Here is a 12899-nt window from a genome sequence, read left to right on the forward strand (position 1 = left end):
ATGTAAATTTTAGATGAATTAAAACCTAAATGTAAAAGACACATCTACAGAGATGATAAATACACTGTAAGAAAATGTATTTGTGGCTTTGGGGTGAAGAATGATTTCTAAATCAAGATCCCTAAAGCTCAATAAGGTAAAAAGAAATGATAATGTTGATTTCTTCAAAATTAAGGATTTCCATTAAAAAAAGACACCACAGACAAAGCTAATAAACTTTTCTAATATGGAAGGAACTTGTGATTTTGGATACATCAAAAAATTAATATATGAGAAACTTATGATTTACTGAGAAAAACTAGAGGTCTAATTTCAAAGTGGGAAATCATTTGTATAGACAACATGGGAAAGGGAAATGCAAATGGCCCAATTTGACTAATAATTAGAGTAATACAAGTTGAGATTCCGTACTCAGTAGATTGATAAAAGTAGATAGTTTTATAATACTAAGTGCTGTTGAGGTTATGGAAAGACTGGAATGCTCATGCACTGCTGGTAGAAGTGTAAGTGGCTATGGCTACTTTCAGTCATTACCTTAGTGAAATCGAGTATGTGTATGTGCTATGACTGAACAATACTTGCTGTGTACATATACCAAATAAATTCTCACATAGTAAATAGGTGAAATGTAAAAATTATGTTAATTGCTGTGTTTGAAGGAGTTAGAGGTAGCCTATAATTCCATCACTAGGGGATTGGCACACTTACTTAGTAAGTGTGGTGCATGCTGAAATACTGTGCAGCAGTTACTTTGAATCAAAAGTACATAACCAGTGTCTAAAAAGAGTTTTAAGTTATCTATAGCTCCATACTACTTGGCTTCAGTAAGAAGCTACTTTGAAGGCTTAGTCAGCATACTTGTAAAATTGTATCACTTTTGTGTTCCCCTCTGTGTTTTGGTTGTCAGAAATTTCAGAGCTCAAATTAATCATAGTAGCTGTTTTAGTCCTTCCACTAAATATCTCTGTGACCACTTCCCTTGGATTGTTCTATCCTCATTTTAGAGCCATACTGGAATTCTGTATTTTAATTGGAAGATTTTGAGGTCATAAATAGAAATAAAAGGTTTCTGTTGGACCTAAACAATCATCTTACTATTTTATTTTATTTTATTTTTGACAGAGTCTTGTTGTGTTGCCCAGGCTGGAGTGAAGTGGCTTGATCTTGGCTCACTGCAACCTCCACCCCCCTGGGTTCAAGCAGTTCTCCTGCCTCAGCCTCCTGAGTAGCTGGAATTACAGGCACCTGCCACCAGGCCCGGCTAATTTTTATGTTTTTAGTAGAGACAGGGTTTCGCCATGTTGGCCAGGCTGGTCTCAAACTCCTGACCTCAGGCGATCCACCCATCTTGGCCTCCCAAAGTGTTGGGATTACAGGCATGAGCTATCACTCCCAGCCCATTTCATCATTATTAAGGACTCTCTCATTAAGAAAAGAGAAAAGATTAGAAAAGAAATAGATTTCCTCTGACCTAGGAGACTATTAAAGAAAGGTAAGGGGATGCATAAAGCAACCATCTGAAGACGGGAAGAGATATATGTTGCTCCATGGAAGTACGTGATGAATAGCCACTCACCTGAATGAAAAACATCTTTTAGTAATCAGAAAGCTTTCCCAAAAGGCAGTTATTTTCTCTGGATAGCCTTCATATTCCTAAGGACATTGGATAAGGATGAGGAACTTTAACAAAAGCAAAGGACATGAAATCTCTTAAAGATATGAGAAGCTGTGAACACTTGTCTTAGAGGGTGCATGGGGAAAATTATTTTTCATCAGTTCCCATGTAGTCCACTAGGTGGTGGAGGTTACATAAAAACTCTACTGTGTAAACACTGAATTGCTACAAACTGCGTTTCCTCTTTCTTTTCAAGTAAAAGCCCAAGGAAACCTATACAATATAATAAAAGCTGAAGGGAGAGCTTTGTAGTAAGCCCTATATTAATAACAATAACAGCGTCAGGCTGCAAAATGAGGACAGGTACCATACCAAAAGAGATTGTCTCCAAATGTGTTTTTGTTTCTTTTGTTTACAGAAAAAGTACAACTGACATTTTTTTCCCCATATTTGTTCCAAAGATCACCTTGAATGCAAGGAGTCAAATTTTGATCAGTATTTTTACACAGTAACTTTTGTACCTTACAAAATTCATTTCTTATCTACTGCGGTTACTAATGTTTCATGCTCATTGTTTAAACACATTAGCAGGTCATCATGTCATATGTGATGGGATTTAGCCTACTTTTTGTGTGAATATATCACTTTAATTTGAACGATAAAGCAGTACCCGATTAATTATGTGATTCCTAATATCCTTAGAGAAGAAAGGAAACTCCTTGAATACTAAATTTTTACAACCACAGTGACCTTATAAAGGGTGCATTCCTTTTAAGATTAATTTCTCAGAACAAAGCACAGTGAAGTCATTACTAAGCAGCCTCACAACTGTAGCAATCCTTCTAAAGGTTGTAGATTCTGGCTGATGATGTCACTGACACAGAGTGAAAAATGCAAAACAGGTAGTCTTAAATAAGCTTTCTGGTGAGACCAGCTGCATTTGGCTTGGCCATGGCTTTACAAAGCACTCTGTGGGCAGTGTGGCTGGGGCTTCTCCTCAATTCTCTGTGGAAGGGTGAGTAGGCTTCATCACAATTTGGTTTTGTAAAAGTGCATGAAATTGTTTTAAAATTTGGACTAATTTTTAATTGAGAAACAGAAAGGTCAGGTCTAATAGTCATTGTACCTAACGGTCAATCAACAAGTCAAATAGCAGCATTCAAGTGACAGTCCTCTTTGTTTAATGCAGTTGCAGAAAGCAAGGACCAAGTGTCTCAGCCTTCCACAGTGGCATCTTCAGAGGGAGCTGTGGCGGAAATCTTCTGTAATCACTCTGTGTCCAATGCTTACGATTTCTTCTGGTACCTTCACTTCCCGGGACGTGCACCAAGACTCCTTGTTAAGGGCTCAAGGCCTTCTCAGCAGGGACGATACAACATGACCTATGAACGGTTCTCTTCATCACTGCTCATCCTCCAAGTGCAGGGGGCAGATGCTGCTGTTTACTACTGTGCTGTGGAGGGCACAGAGGCAGGGAACCCATGAAGAGCTGAACAGAAACAGAGATCATGGCCTTTGCACAAGGCAAAACAGAGATGAGCAATAACTTTTCCCTTCTTAATTCAGTGTTACCCAAGCTTTTTCATTTGGCATTGCTATTAGAAAAAAAATTGAGTCCAGACACACTGTATATTAGTGGATGTCTATAAAAATATGCTTTCAAATTTTTTATTAATTTTATTAATTTTCTCTTGAGACAGGGTCTTGCTCTGTTACCCAAACTGGAGTGCGGTGGCATGATCATAGCTCATTTTAACTTAGAACTCCTGGGTTCAAGCGTAGCTGGAACTCAGCCTCCTGAGTAGCTGGGACTGTAGGCACGTGCCACCATGCCCAGTGAATTTCCCCCTTTTTGTAGACATGAGTTCTCTCTCTGTTGTCCAGACTGGTCTCGAGCTCTTGGCTTCAAGTGATCCTCCTGCCTCAGCCTCCAAAAGTGTTGGGATTACAGGTGTGAACCAACATACCTGGCCCCGAAAATATGGTTTAAAAGAGTGATTATTTCAAATAGTCATCTTGATATTTGAAACACTTTTGACTCACTTTTATGAGATCTGATTACATTATTTTTGTTTTTCCCTCATAAAATGGCTGACGATGAACTTCTGATAGTAGTAAGAGGCATGTCAACTCTTCCATCTTCTTTTCTTTTTTAAAAATTCAGACAGGCTTGAGTGCAGTGGCATGATCATAGCTCACTGCAGCCTTTAACTCCTGGCCTCCAGTGATCCTCTGCCTTGACCTTCCAAAGCACTGCCATTAAAGGTGTGAGCCACTAGGCCCATTCAACTCTTTCATTTTCTTATTGCTCTCTGTGCTTACCTTTTAAATATTATCTGCTAGCTTCAGTCTCTTTGCAGCAGTATTTTCAAAACATGTATCCATTTTGTAAAGGGTGGTTTAGTTAACACTCGGTAATGTAATAAGAAGTGAGAAGGGAATGAATGAGCGAGTAGCTGCTCCCAGCAGCCCTGCATTTGGAACCTCAATCCTTAGCTCAGGATACTTTGCTTATAATCTAGCATACAGTCTCATTGAGGGTGCCAGTCAGTGAGAATATGAAACATTAGTAAAATGGAATCTCCTTCATAATATTTAAACTAAAAACAAATGCAAGTGGAGGTATGAATCTCTAGGTGAAAAGCTGTTGTAGGGATCCTGAGACTGTAGATGGAGAGCAGAGCTGGAGCGCTCACCAAACAGGCCCACGTGATGCTGGGGAGCTGTCTGAGGTCTCTGAATTGGTCTGTTCTGTCAGCTGCTGGTTTTGTCTGCACTGATGGTGAAGTTTTCTTGGGGGCAGTATCTAGGCTCACCTGAACTCTTCAACTGTCTGAGGACCTCCTCCGAAGGGTATCTGTGTCTGCCACTGGCTCCATGAGATTTGAAAGGCTTGCCATGACTTGCTACTGTGTCCTATGTCCTCTGACTTCACTGCTACTTTTTTTCTTTGATGGGGCCATGAAAACCACCTATGGTAACCTCCTGTACCTTCTGAAAATCAGGGTGCCACAGAGAATGGGTGGCATTTGTAAGACTGTGTTACTTTCATTTTCTTCCAAGGATTAGTGTTATCAATTCAATTACATTCCATGCCCTTTACCTGCCCCCCCAAAGGATGTTTTTTTGGGTAGGGGACATGGGTAAGTCCTAGCCCTCAGTACCTCAGAATGCAAACTTATTCGGAAATAGAATCTTTATAGTGGTGATACAATTAAAATGAAGTCATTAGGATGGGCCCTAAGCCAATAATGACTGGCATCCTTACAAACAGTGGAGATTTGAACACAAAGACAGGCATGTATAGACGGAAGACAATGTGAAGAGGCACAGGGAGAAAATATAAAAAATGTAGTATTTAAAAAAAAATTTAACTTAGTGATTTTATTTTTAAAAAATCCATTACATAAAAACAATTGTGATATGGAACAATGTCATATTCCACCAAAAATAATATGCACATGTACCCCAGAACTTAAAATATAACAAATATAGTATTTTTTAGAGGCTTGAGAGAGCATGGATATAGTTAGGACAAGAACAAGGCAATAAACTGTGTAGGCAGATTGAAATTCAGATGTGAATTAAAATATTTGGCAGATGCTTGTGTAGACACATAATGATCTCAAGGTTCAGTTTACATTTATTTTCCCAGTGATACCTTGGAACTACATAAATTGTGCAGAAATTGGATGTAATCTCAGGAAAATGTAGGAAAACGGATTTGACTGAGATTTGTTTTCTGATACCTGGTAGAATATAGCTTTAAATAGAAGTTAATCATAGTTATGAAAAATAAAGGTTTTTTATGTTTTTTGCCCTTCTTGAGCATCTGTTTTTGTGTACTGAAATTATATCCCTTACATAAAAACTTTGCTTTCTTGGACATGTATGTAATGATGAAGACTTTGGTAAAAGGGATAATACTGTCTTAAACCACATAAGGGGGGCCGGGCGCGGTGGCTCAAGCCTGTAATCCCAGCACTTTGGGAGGCCGAGGCGGGTGGATCACGAGGTCAAGAAATCGAGACCATCCTGGTCAACATGGTGAAACCCCGTCTCTACTAAAAATACAAAAAATTAGCTGGGCATGGTGGCGCGTGTCTGTAATCCCAGCTACTCAGGAGGCTGAGGCAGGAGAATTGCCTGAACCCGGGAGGTGGAGGTTGCGGTGAGCCGAGATCGCGCCATTGCACTCCAGCCTGGGTAACAAGAGCGAAACTCCGTCTCAAAACAAAACAAAACAAAACAAAACAAAACAAAAAACAAAGAAAAACCACATAAGGGGAAGACACTCTCAGTAGAACTCTCATGGATGAATAGTCTTCCCTTTGGACTCATTTTTGAACATCTGAACAATAAAACAGAAGATTTCAAAAATACACATAAACATTCACAAATTCATCTGTTAACATCTTTTGCATAATCATTGTTCTAGTATTTAACTGAATTTTTCCATAATCTTCTATAGCCATTTTCTCTCCTGCTGTTCTACATTCTTTTACCAGATTACCTTGAAATGTATCTCTGATTTTACTATTTCATAAATAAAATGCTTCATGCTTTTTAATTTTATATATAAGAAAAAGAAAAAACAGCAAATCTAAATAGAGGTACCCGCTGCTGAGTAAAGCTGCCATATTATGAACCCAATGAAACTTTTCTGCTTTACTCTCTGCTACCACATCCTCTTTTTCTTTGGGTCACCAAATAAGTTTATTCTCTATCCTTTAAGACCTGTTGGCATTGTCTCCTGTATGAGTTGTATCAGATTATTTTCTCTGCTTGAAATGCCCTCTTTCTACCTTTATTCAGATTCTAGCCCAACGCCTATAACTGCCTCAGCTGAGGACCCTCTCCCTTGTCTGCGCTACTATAGTACAATGATCCCCAAAGTGTTTGACTGTGTACTATTATCAGTAAAATATGTTATATGTTACTCCTCCAATATATGCGTATTTATATGCTCATAGATTATGATAATGTGCGTAACAAACAAAAGCAGAAATTTGGAAAGTTTGAGATAAATATAATACTAAATGTTATGATTTTTTTCTTGCAGGCAGGGGAATCACCTTGTGTAGCACATCCCTGTCCCTTCTACAGGATGAACTAACTAGACTAACTTGGTCTTTAACTAGTGGGCTAAATGTCTTAAACTTTGTGAAACTCTTTCTTTTCTGATTTGCAAGAAATATCTGTAATGATTTTTCCATTGATAAAATTCTTGCACATTTTACTTCAGATTTTTAATAGTCTTTCCCCTGGGTAAGTGTTCATTTACCAAAATGGATGGCAAGTTTCTTGAGGGCAAGGATTATGTCTTGTTCCTCTGTTTATTTCTCAATGCAAATGGTATCTTATATTTGACAGGTACTGAAAAGTGATTTGTGAGGATCAGGTGACTCACAGGGCTTTCTCCTGGAATTGTCAGGATGTCAAGGTTGTTCTTAAGTAAATCCCTGGATGGGAAACTCTCTCTGCAAAGGACAACCATTGGTGATGAATGAAGGGAAACAGAGCTCTTACTCCTTTGCTTGGGGTTCAGCATATAAGATGACCTCTCATTACATGAATTTCTGCTAGTTCTGTGTACTTATTTAAAGTTTCAATCATCTGACAATTATTTATTGGGTGCCTATAATTTGCCAATCGTATGGTTTTTTCTTTATTCCTGTCTCATAAAACAAAACAAAACACATCCTCAGAGCTTCTCTCCAACAGAAAGACACAAAACTAAAAAGAAAACAGCATGACTCTCAGAAGTTCTAAAAAACAGTCTAGACCATCTTCCCATGGGATGCTTGATTTTCTCAGCAGCATCACGTCAAGGGAATTGCCAGTATTTTCACAACAGCTTCTTGCAGCAGGGTTCTTGTTGCTCCCATACTGTCCATTCAAACTCCTAGCAGCTGTGAATTGAAAAGCAATTATTCTTTATGTTGAGGAAACATCTGTGTGGCTTTTACACCTTTGGGAATCTGAAACAGTTCACATTTCTCCTTTACGTATTTTGAACCAGATACATTTCCACTGAGTAGTTTTTTTCCATATTAAATATTTGCAAGTTATCCCAACCATGATATATATATATATATATATGCTAAATAAATAAATAAAGATATATATATATATATATTCTACAATTTTGATTTCTTTCTTTGTTGTACATTTGGAACAGTTTCCAGTTGGCTTGTATTTCTCTTAATATAGAATTCTTAGAACTTAACAAAACACTTCAGATGTGGCTTGATCTATTTTAAACTACAAGAAAAGAATGAGGAAACTGGGTCAAGGTGAGGCAAGGTAAATATATTAAACCCAGAGACACTAAACAAATCTTTTCAGTCCACTGAGACATGGATGGCCACTGATTCTTGATCTCTTTTATTTGGAGGTAGGAGGGCAGAAGTTCAAACTGCAGATTTGCCTACATCTTTCTTTTGAGAGTTCCTTATGTGAAGTATGATTGGCTTAGTTGAACTGTATTTTTTGTCAGTTTCATGGAAAAAGCACTGACTTCTATCTGTTCTAACAACTTTATTTTGTGTTGATTTTTCTTTGATACTTCTAAAATAAATACAATCTACATTTCAGAGTCTAATATTTGCAAAGGGCTTTGTCATTAGTTTACATCAGTCATTTCTTGTCTTGGGTAATCAGTGAGATTTACAGAATTCTGATTTTTTTTTTTTTAAAGAAACAGTGCTTTTTATGTTGCTAAGGCTTACCTTGAACTCCTGGTCTCAAGGGATCCCACTCCCACCCCCATCCCATCTCACCCTCCCAAGTAGCTGTGACTATAGGCATGTGCCATGATGCCATGCTAGAGTTCTGATGCTTGCAAGTAGTTTCTTGGGAAAGGCATTGGCAGCCTTGGTGAAGCACCTGGAGTCTCAGATTGATACTCTTTGACAGTGCTCTATGCTACTTTCATTGTCCTTGCGTTGTGATGTGCATGTCTCAGTGGTAGTTCAGTTAAGGAGTAAAGGAAGTTATCCTGAGGGGAGCACAGACATCTACCTGCAGCATTTTGGGCACATTCCCCATTGGCTCACCCATCTCGCATTTGACCGACCTCTAAATGGACAGCACTACACCCAGTTTACTACGGTTTGGAGAAACAGTTCATGTCAACTTTCCGTGAATGTCATGGTTCTTTCAACAGAAATCGAAGAGCTGGACAGAATGGCTAAAATGTGATACAGATGGGGCACATATGGCAAATTGATAAGATAGAGTCAAATTTTGATCAAACTTTCTGTACATAAACCTGTACCGGCACAGCAGTGAGCAAGAGGTGTAGGAGAAGGTGGATAGTCTTTGAGTGTTGGTGATTTAGAATTAACTATCCAGCAGTTGTTTTGGTTCAGTGGCATACACATGCGGGATCAGCATTTGGTATAATGCATTCAAATGACAATATGACCTTTAAAGCTCTGTTTAACCTATTCAAGATGGATTGTGTAATTTTTTTATGATAAGGAAGCTACTTTCCAATATTATATTGTCTTTAATAGAGAGTAAATGACCAAAATTGATATTCTCACTGTGTGACTTAGTGGAAAATGCCTTTGAAGTCAGTAAAATATGGGTTAAAAATCTTTGTTCTTTTTCCTTTAGGGTGATAAGCAAATTATTCAATTTTCCTGAACTGTGGTGTCCTTGTCTCTAAAATGGGGCGTCTTAAGAAGAATAAATGTGACGAGGAATGTAAAGTGTTTAATATTATGTTCACAGGGGCATTTGATGAATAATTTCTTCATTAATCTCATAAATCAAAGGAGATAAGCTGAATAGCTACTGAGGCTATGTTGTTCAATTTTGAAATTTCAGTCTATGCCCTAGGAATTCTTTGGGTGCTGCTGGTAACTGTGTGCAGGTCATTCTGTGGATGTCCCTGAATCCTTCCCTACCTGCTCAGCAGTTAAGAGTCAATTCTTTAAATGGAAGCAAACATGAAGAATAACTTTCCTAGTTTTGAGTAATAATAATAATAATATTAAGGGTTCTGCAACATTTCTGTCATTGAAAATGGCTGCCCATAAGCTGTAACCATGATATAAATTCAGAGGAAAACTTTCCTCTTATATTGCTGAACATGCTTAATTAATAAACATGGTTAGTTCCTTCTATAAGTACACTTTGCGGGAACCACTAAACAATCAACAATTTCTAGAAAAAAATTAAAAAGATGAGTCTCTTAAAGATTTAGTTCACTTGTGCCTCTTGACATTAATCGTTAAATGAATGAAGTCAAACAAAATCTGAGCCACTTGCATGATCTAGGCATAATCTTGTGTGCTGTATCTATAGAGGACAGAGAGAGTAGGGATTAGAAAGTAATCAAGGCATTAAAGCCTATACCAGACTATTGCTTTAGTTAAACTTACTTTGCCTTTTTATGTAGGTCAAATGCAGTATAGCTATGCTCACACATGCATTCGTAGGGCAGCAATAAACTCCAGTGTCAGGTGGCTGGACATTCTCTGTTTTCCTCTTCAGGTCTTTTCTGTCCTGCTTTGTACCCCAGGAGGCTGACTTCTATATGTTGTGCTGACTGGTCTCCCAGTCCCTTTGCTTCTGGTTGGGTTTACTCCAGTGGGAGGTATTAGCAGGAGAGAGTGGTCAAGATATTTGTATTCTAGGATCCTTTCTTTACTGAAGTCCACAGCTCCTGTTGGGTGTATTCTCCCTCAGTTACAGGTGTCCTGAGATTAGGGTAATTTCATCTTCTCCTGTCCCTTTGGGCATAGGAGTGGTGAAATCTTCCGGCTGTTATTTAGCCCCAGGTGTTTCACCTTCTCTTGTAGTCTTCCCTAAATTTTGCGCATACATTTAAAAATATTCTCTTGGTTAAGCTTTTTTAAAAAAATGATTTTCTTGTGTTGATTGCCAGGACCCTCAAAAAGGCAGCACTAACACTCATTTTAGGTTTGAGGCAGAGAGAGAAGAAAGAGGAGAAATTCACTATCTGTTTCCATTTATGACAACTCTCTCTGGAACTTGAAGATCATTGTTTAAAGACACCTTACCAATTTCAAAGAAAGACATTATATGGCTAAGGTTTCAATTAGTAAAGTAGGAGATCTTTAGCAAAACATTCAGAAAGAATTATGTTTCACTTTTTTTCTGATCAAAGCAAAGAGATTTTTCATCTTTTCCTCAGAATATATAGTGAACATTATTTGAACAGTATTCAAAAGAAACAGAAGGCAAATCAGAGGAACAACTTCTTTATATTGATACATACTTTTTACATCAAAATTAAAATCTATCAAATAATCACTCTGCTGCTATTGTGGCCTTTTTTAGTACAAAACTTTAGCCTGTCCTTCCCTTCCAATGCACCCTTTTTCACCATCATAATACCTCAAGTTTAGTTAAGCATACATTTTTTACTGACTATGCACATCATTCGAAGTCTGTTTTAAGTAATGTGGAAAGTACCTATTTTGCAACTCTTCTCATTGCTTCGTTTTTTGTTTTATATCTACTGTTTAATATGACAAATGTTTCAAAAATATTTACAACACCTTTTTCTTCTCTCTTTCTAAAAATGTTTAAAGAGAAAGTTCAAGTTTCTTTTGACACTAAAGATCATTATGGGATGGGCTCCTAACAGACCCAACCTAGAGAAAAATCAGTCTGAGTTATCGTTTGGTCAGAGGTTTACACAGAAGCCAGCTCTAAATTACTTCTAACGAGAAGAGCAAGTCTCCTCTTTTCTCCTGTCACTTATCTCCTCTTGCCTTGCTCTTTTCTTCTATTTGCTTTTTCTTATTTCTCTTTTTTTATTTTCACCCCTCTTGATGCAAAGCTGTATTTTCCTTTCTTTTTCTGTGCATTTTCCCATCCTATTTCCCTTGTTTCTGTCTCTGCATTATCTTAAGAGAGCACAAATCATTTACAAGCTGATCCACTCGACCTTAATCTTACCCACTTTGATTCACAAACTTCTGTTTCTCCTTTGAATCCCTAGTTTGCTCCGTATGTCCCTCATGGAGCCTGTAACCATCCGAAGGTCGGCCCAGGGTTGAGACCAGGAAGCACCAGCTACCAGACAGGTAAGTCGCTGTTCCTATGTGTGGGCTCTAGGGGGCGATGCAGCGTAAGAGCCGTCTTGGGTACAGGAGGAGCAGCAAGCTGTCTTGCTCCCCACAGAGCTTTGAGGAGCTGGACCAAAAGCGTGCTCAACAGAAAGAAGATACTGGTGCCGGGAAGCACCAGGGCCCCGAGGCAGGGCCATTTCTAAAACCCCTGTGCCGACAGGGGTGCTGGTCCCTCTTCAAGAGCCCACTCTCTGGGGTGGGGCCGTATCTGCAACAGAGGTGTACTGAGCAGAGCCATGGGCTCTGCACGCATCTCGACGCTTGGGATGCTCTTCATATTGAGTGAGTAATGTCCCCTTCCCGTTTTCCACTCGCGCGATCCACTTACATGCTTTCCAGCAGCTTCACTGATGCAGCATGGATTAATTTACAGGTGGACTGAGAGCTCAGTCGGTGGCTCAGCCGGAGGATCGGGTCACGGTCGCCGAAGGGAATCCTCTGACTGTGAAATGTACCTATTCAGTCTCTGGAACCCCTTATCTTTTTTGGTATGTTCAATATCCCAACCAAGGCCTCCAGTTCCTTCTGAAATACGTCACAGGGGACAACCTGGTTAAAGGCAGCTGCGGCTTCGAGGCTGAATTTAATAAGAGCCAAACCTCTTTCCACCTGAAGAAACCATTTGCCCTCGTGAGCGACTCCGCCTTGTACTTCTGTGCTGTGAGAGACACAGTGATGGGGGCTGCAGGGGGAGCAGAACACAAACTCTTGAGTCTAGTACAACCCATTTCTTGAAGTCTTTGTTCCTTTACATGAGAGTGGTGTGGTTCCAGGATGTGTCACTTATTATAAGTAAACTACAATTTAAAACCATAGCATTTCTCCTTCAACAAGTGTTTAGTGAGTCCTGATGTGCCAGGTAATGGGCTAAGCACCAGTCATAAAAAGGAGAAAGAAGTGTAAAACAAATAGAAATAAACATAGGGAAAAATTACCATGACACTGGTCTAGGCTAGGACTGACTTACTTTCTCTTTCTTTTCTTTCTTTCTTTCTTTCTTTTTCTTTCTTCCCTCCCTCCCTTCCTCCCTCTTTCTTTCTTTCTTCCTTTCTTTCTTTCTTTCTTTCTTTCTTTCTTTCTTTCTTTCTTTCTTTCTTTCTTTCTTTCTTTCTTTCTTTCTTTCTTTCTTTCTTTCTTTTTCTTTCTTTCTTTCTTTTCTTTCTTTCTCTCTC

The 12899-nt window shown here is 38.8% G+C and overlaps 2 gene segments (V, D, J or C); both read left to right on the top strand.

Annotated features, from left to right (window-relative positions):
* Positions 1–2460: 2460 nt before the first annotated feature.
* Positions 2461–3827, top strand: LOC116541449. The segment is given in 2 exon segments: positions 2461–2630; positions 2805–3827. Coding segments are annotated over 2 exon segments (360 nt in total).
* Positions 3828–11749: 7922 nt separating this feature from the next.
* On the top strand, positions 11750–12697 carry LOC116541448. The segment is given in 2 exon segments: positions 11750–12009; positions 12101–12697. Coding segments are annotated over 2 exon segments (408 nt in total).
* The last annotated feature ends 202 nt before the right edge of the window (positions 12698–12899 follow it).

This window comes from Sapajus apella, unplaced genomic scaffold (genome assembly GCF_009761245.1).
Source record: "Sapajus apella isolate SASKATOON/1434 unplaced genomic scaffold, GSC_monkey_1.0 scaffold151, whole genome shotgun sequence".
Lineage (NCBI taxonomy): Eukaryota > Metazoa > Chordata > Mammalia > Primates > Cebidae > Sapajus > Sapajus apella.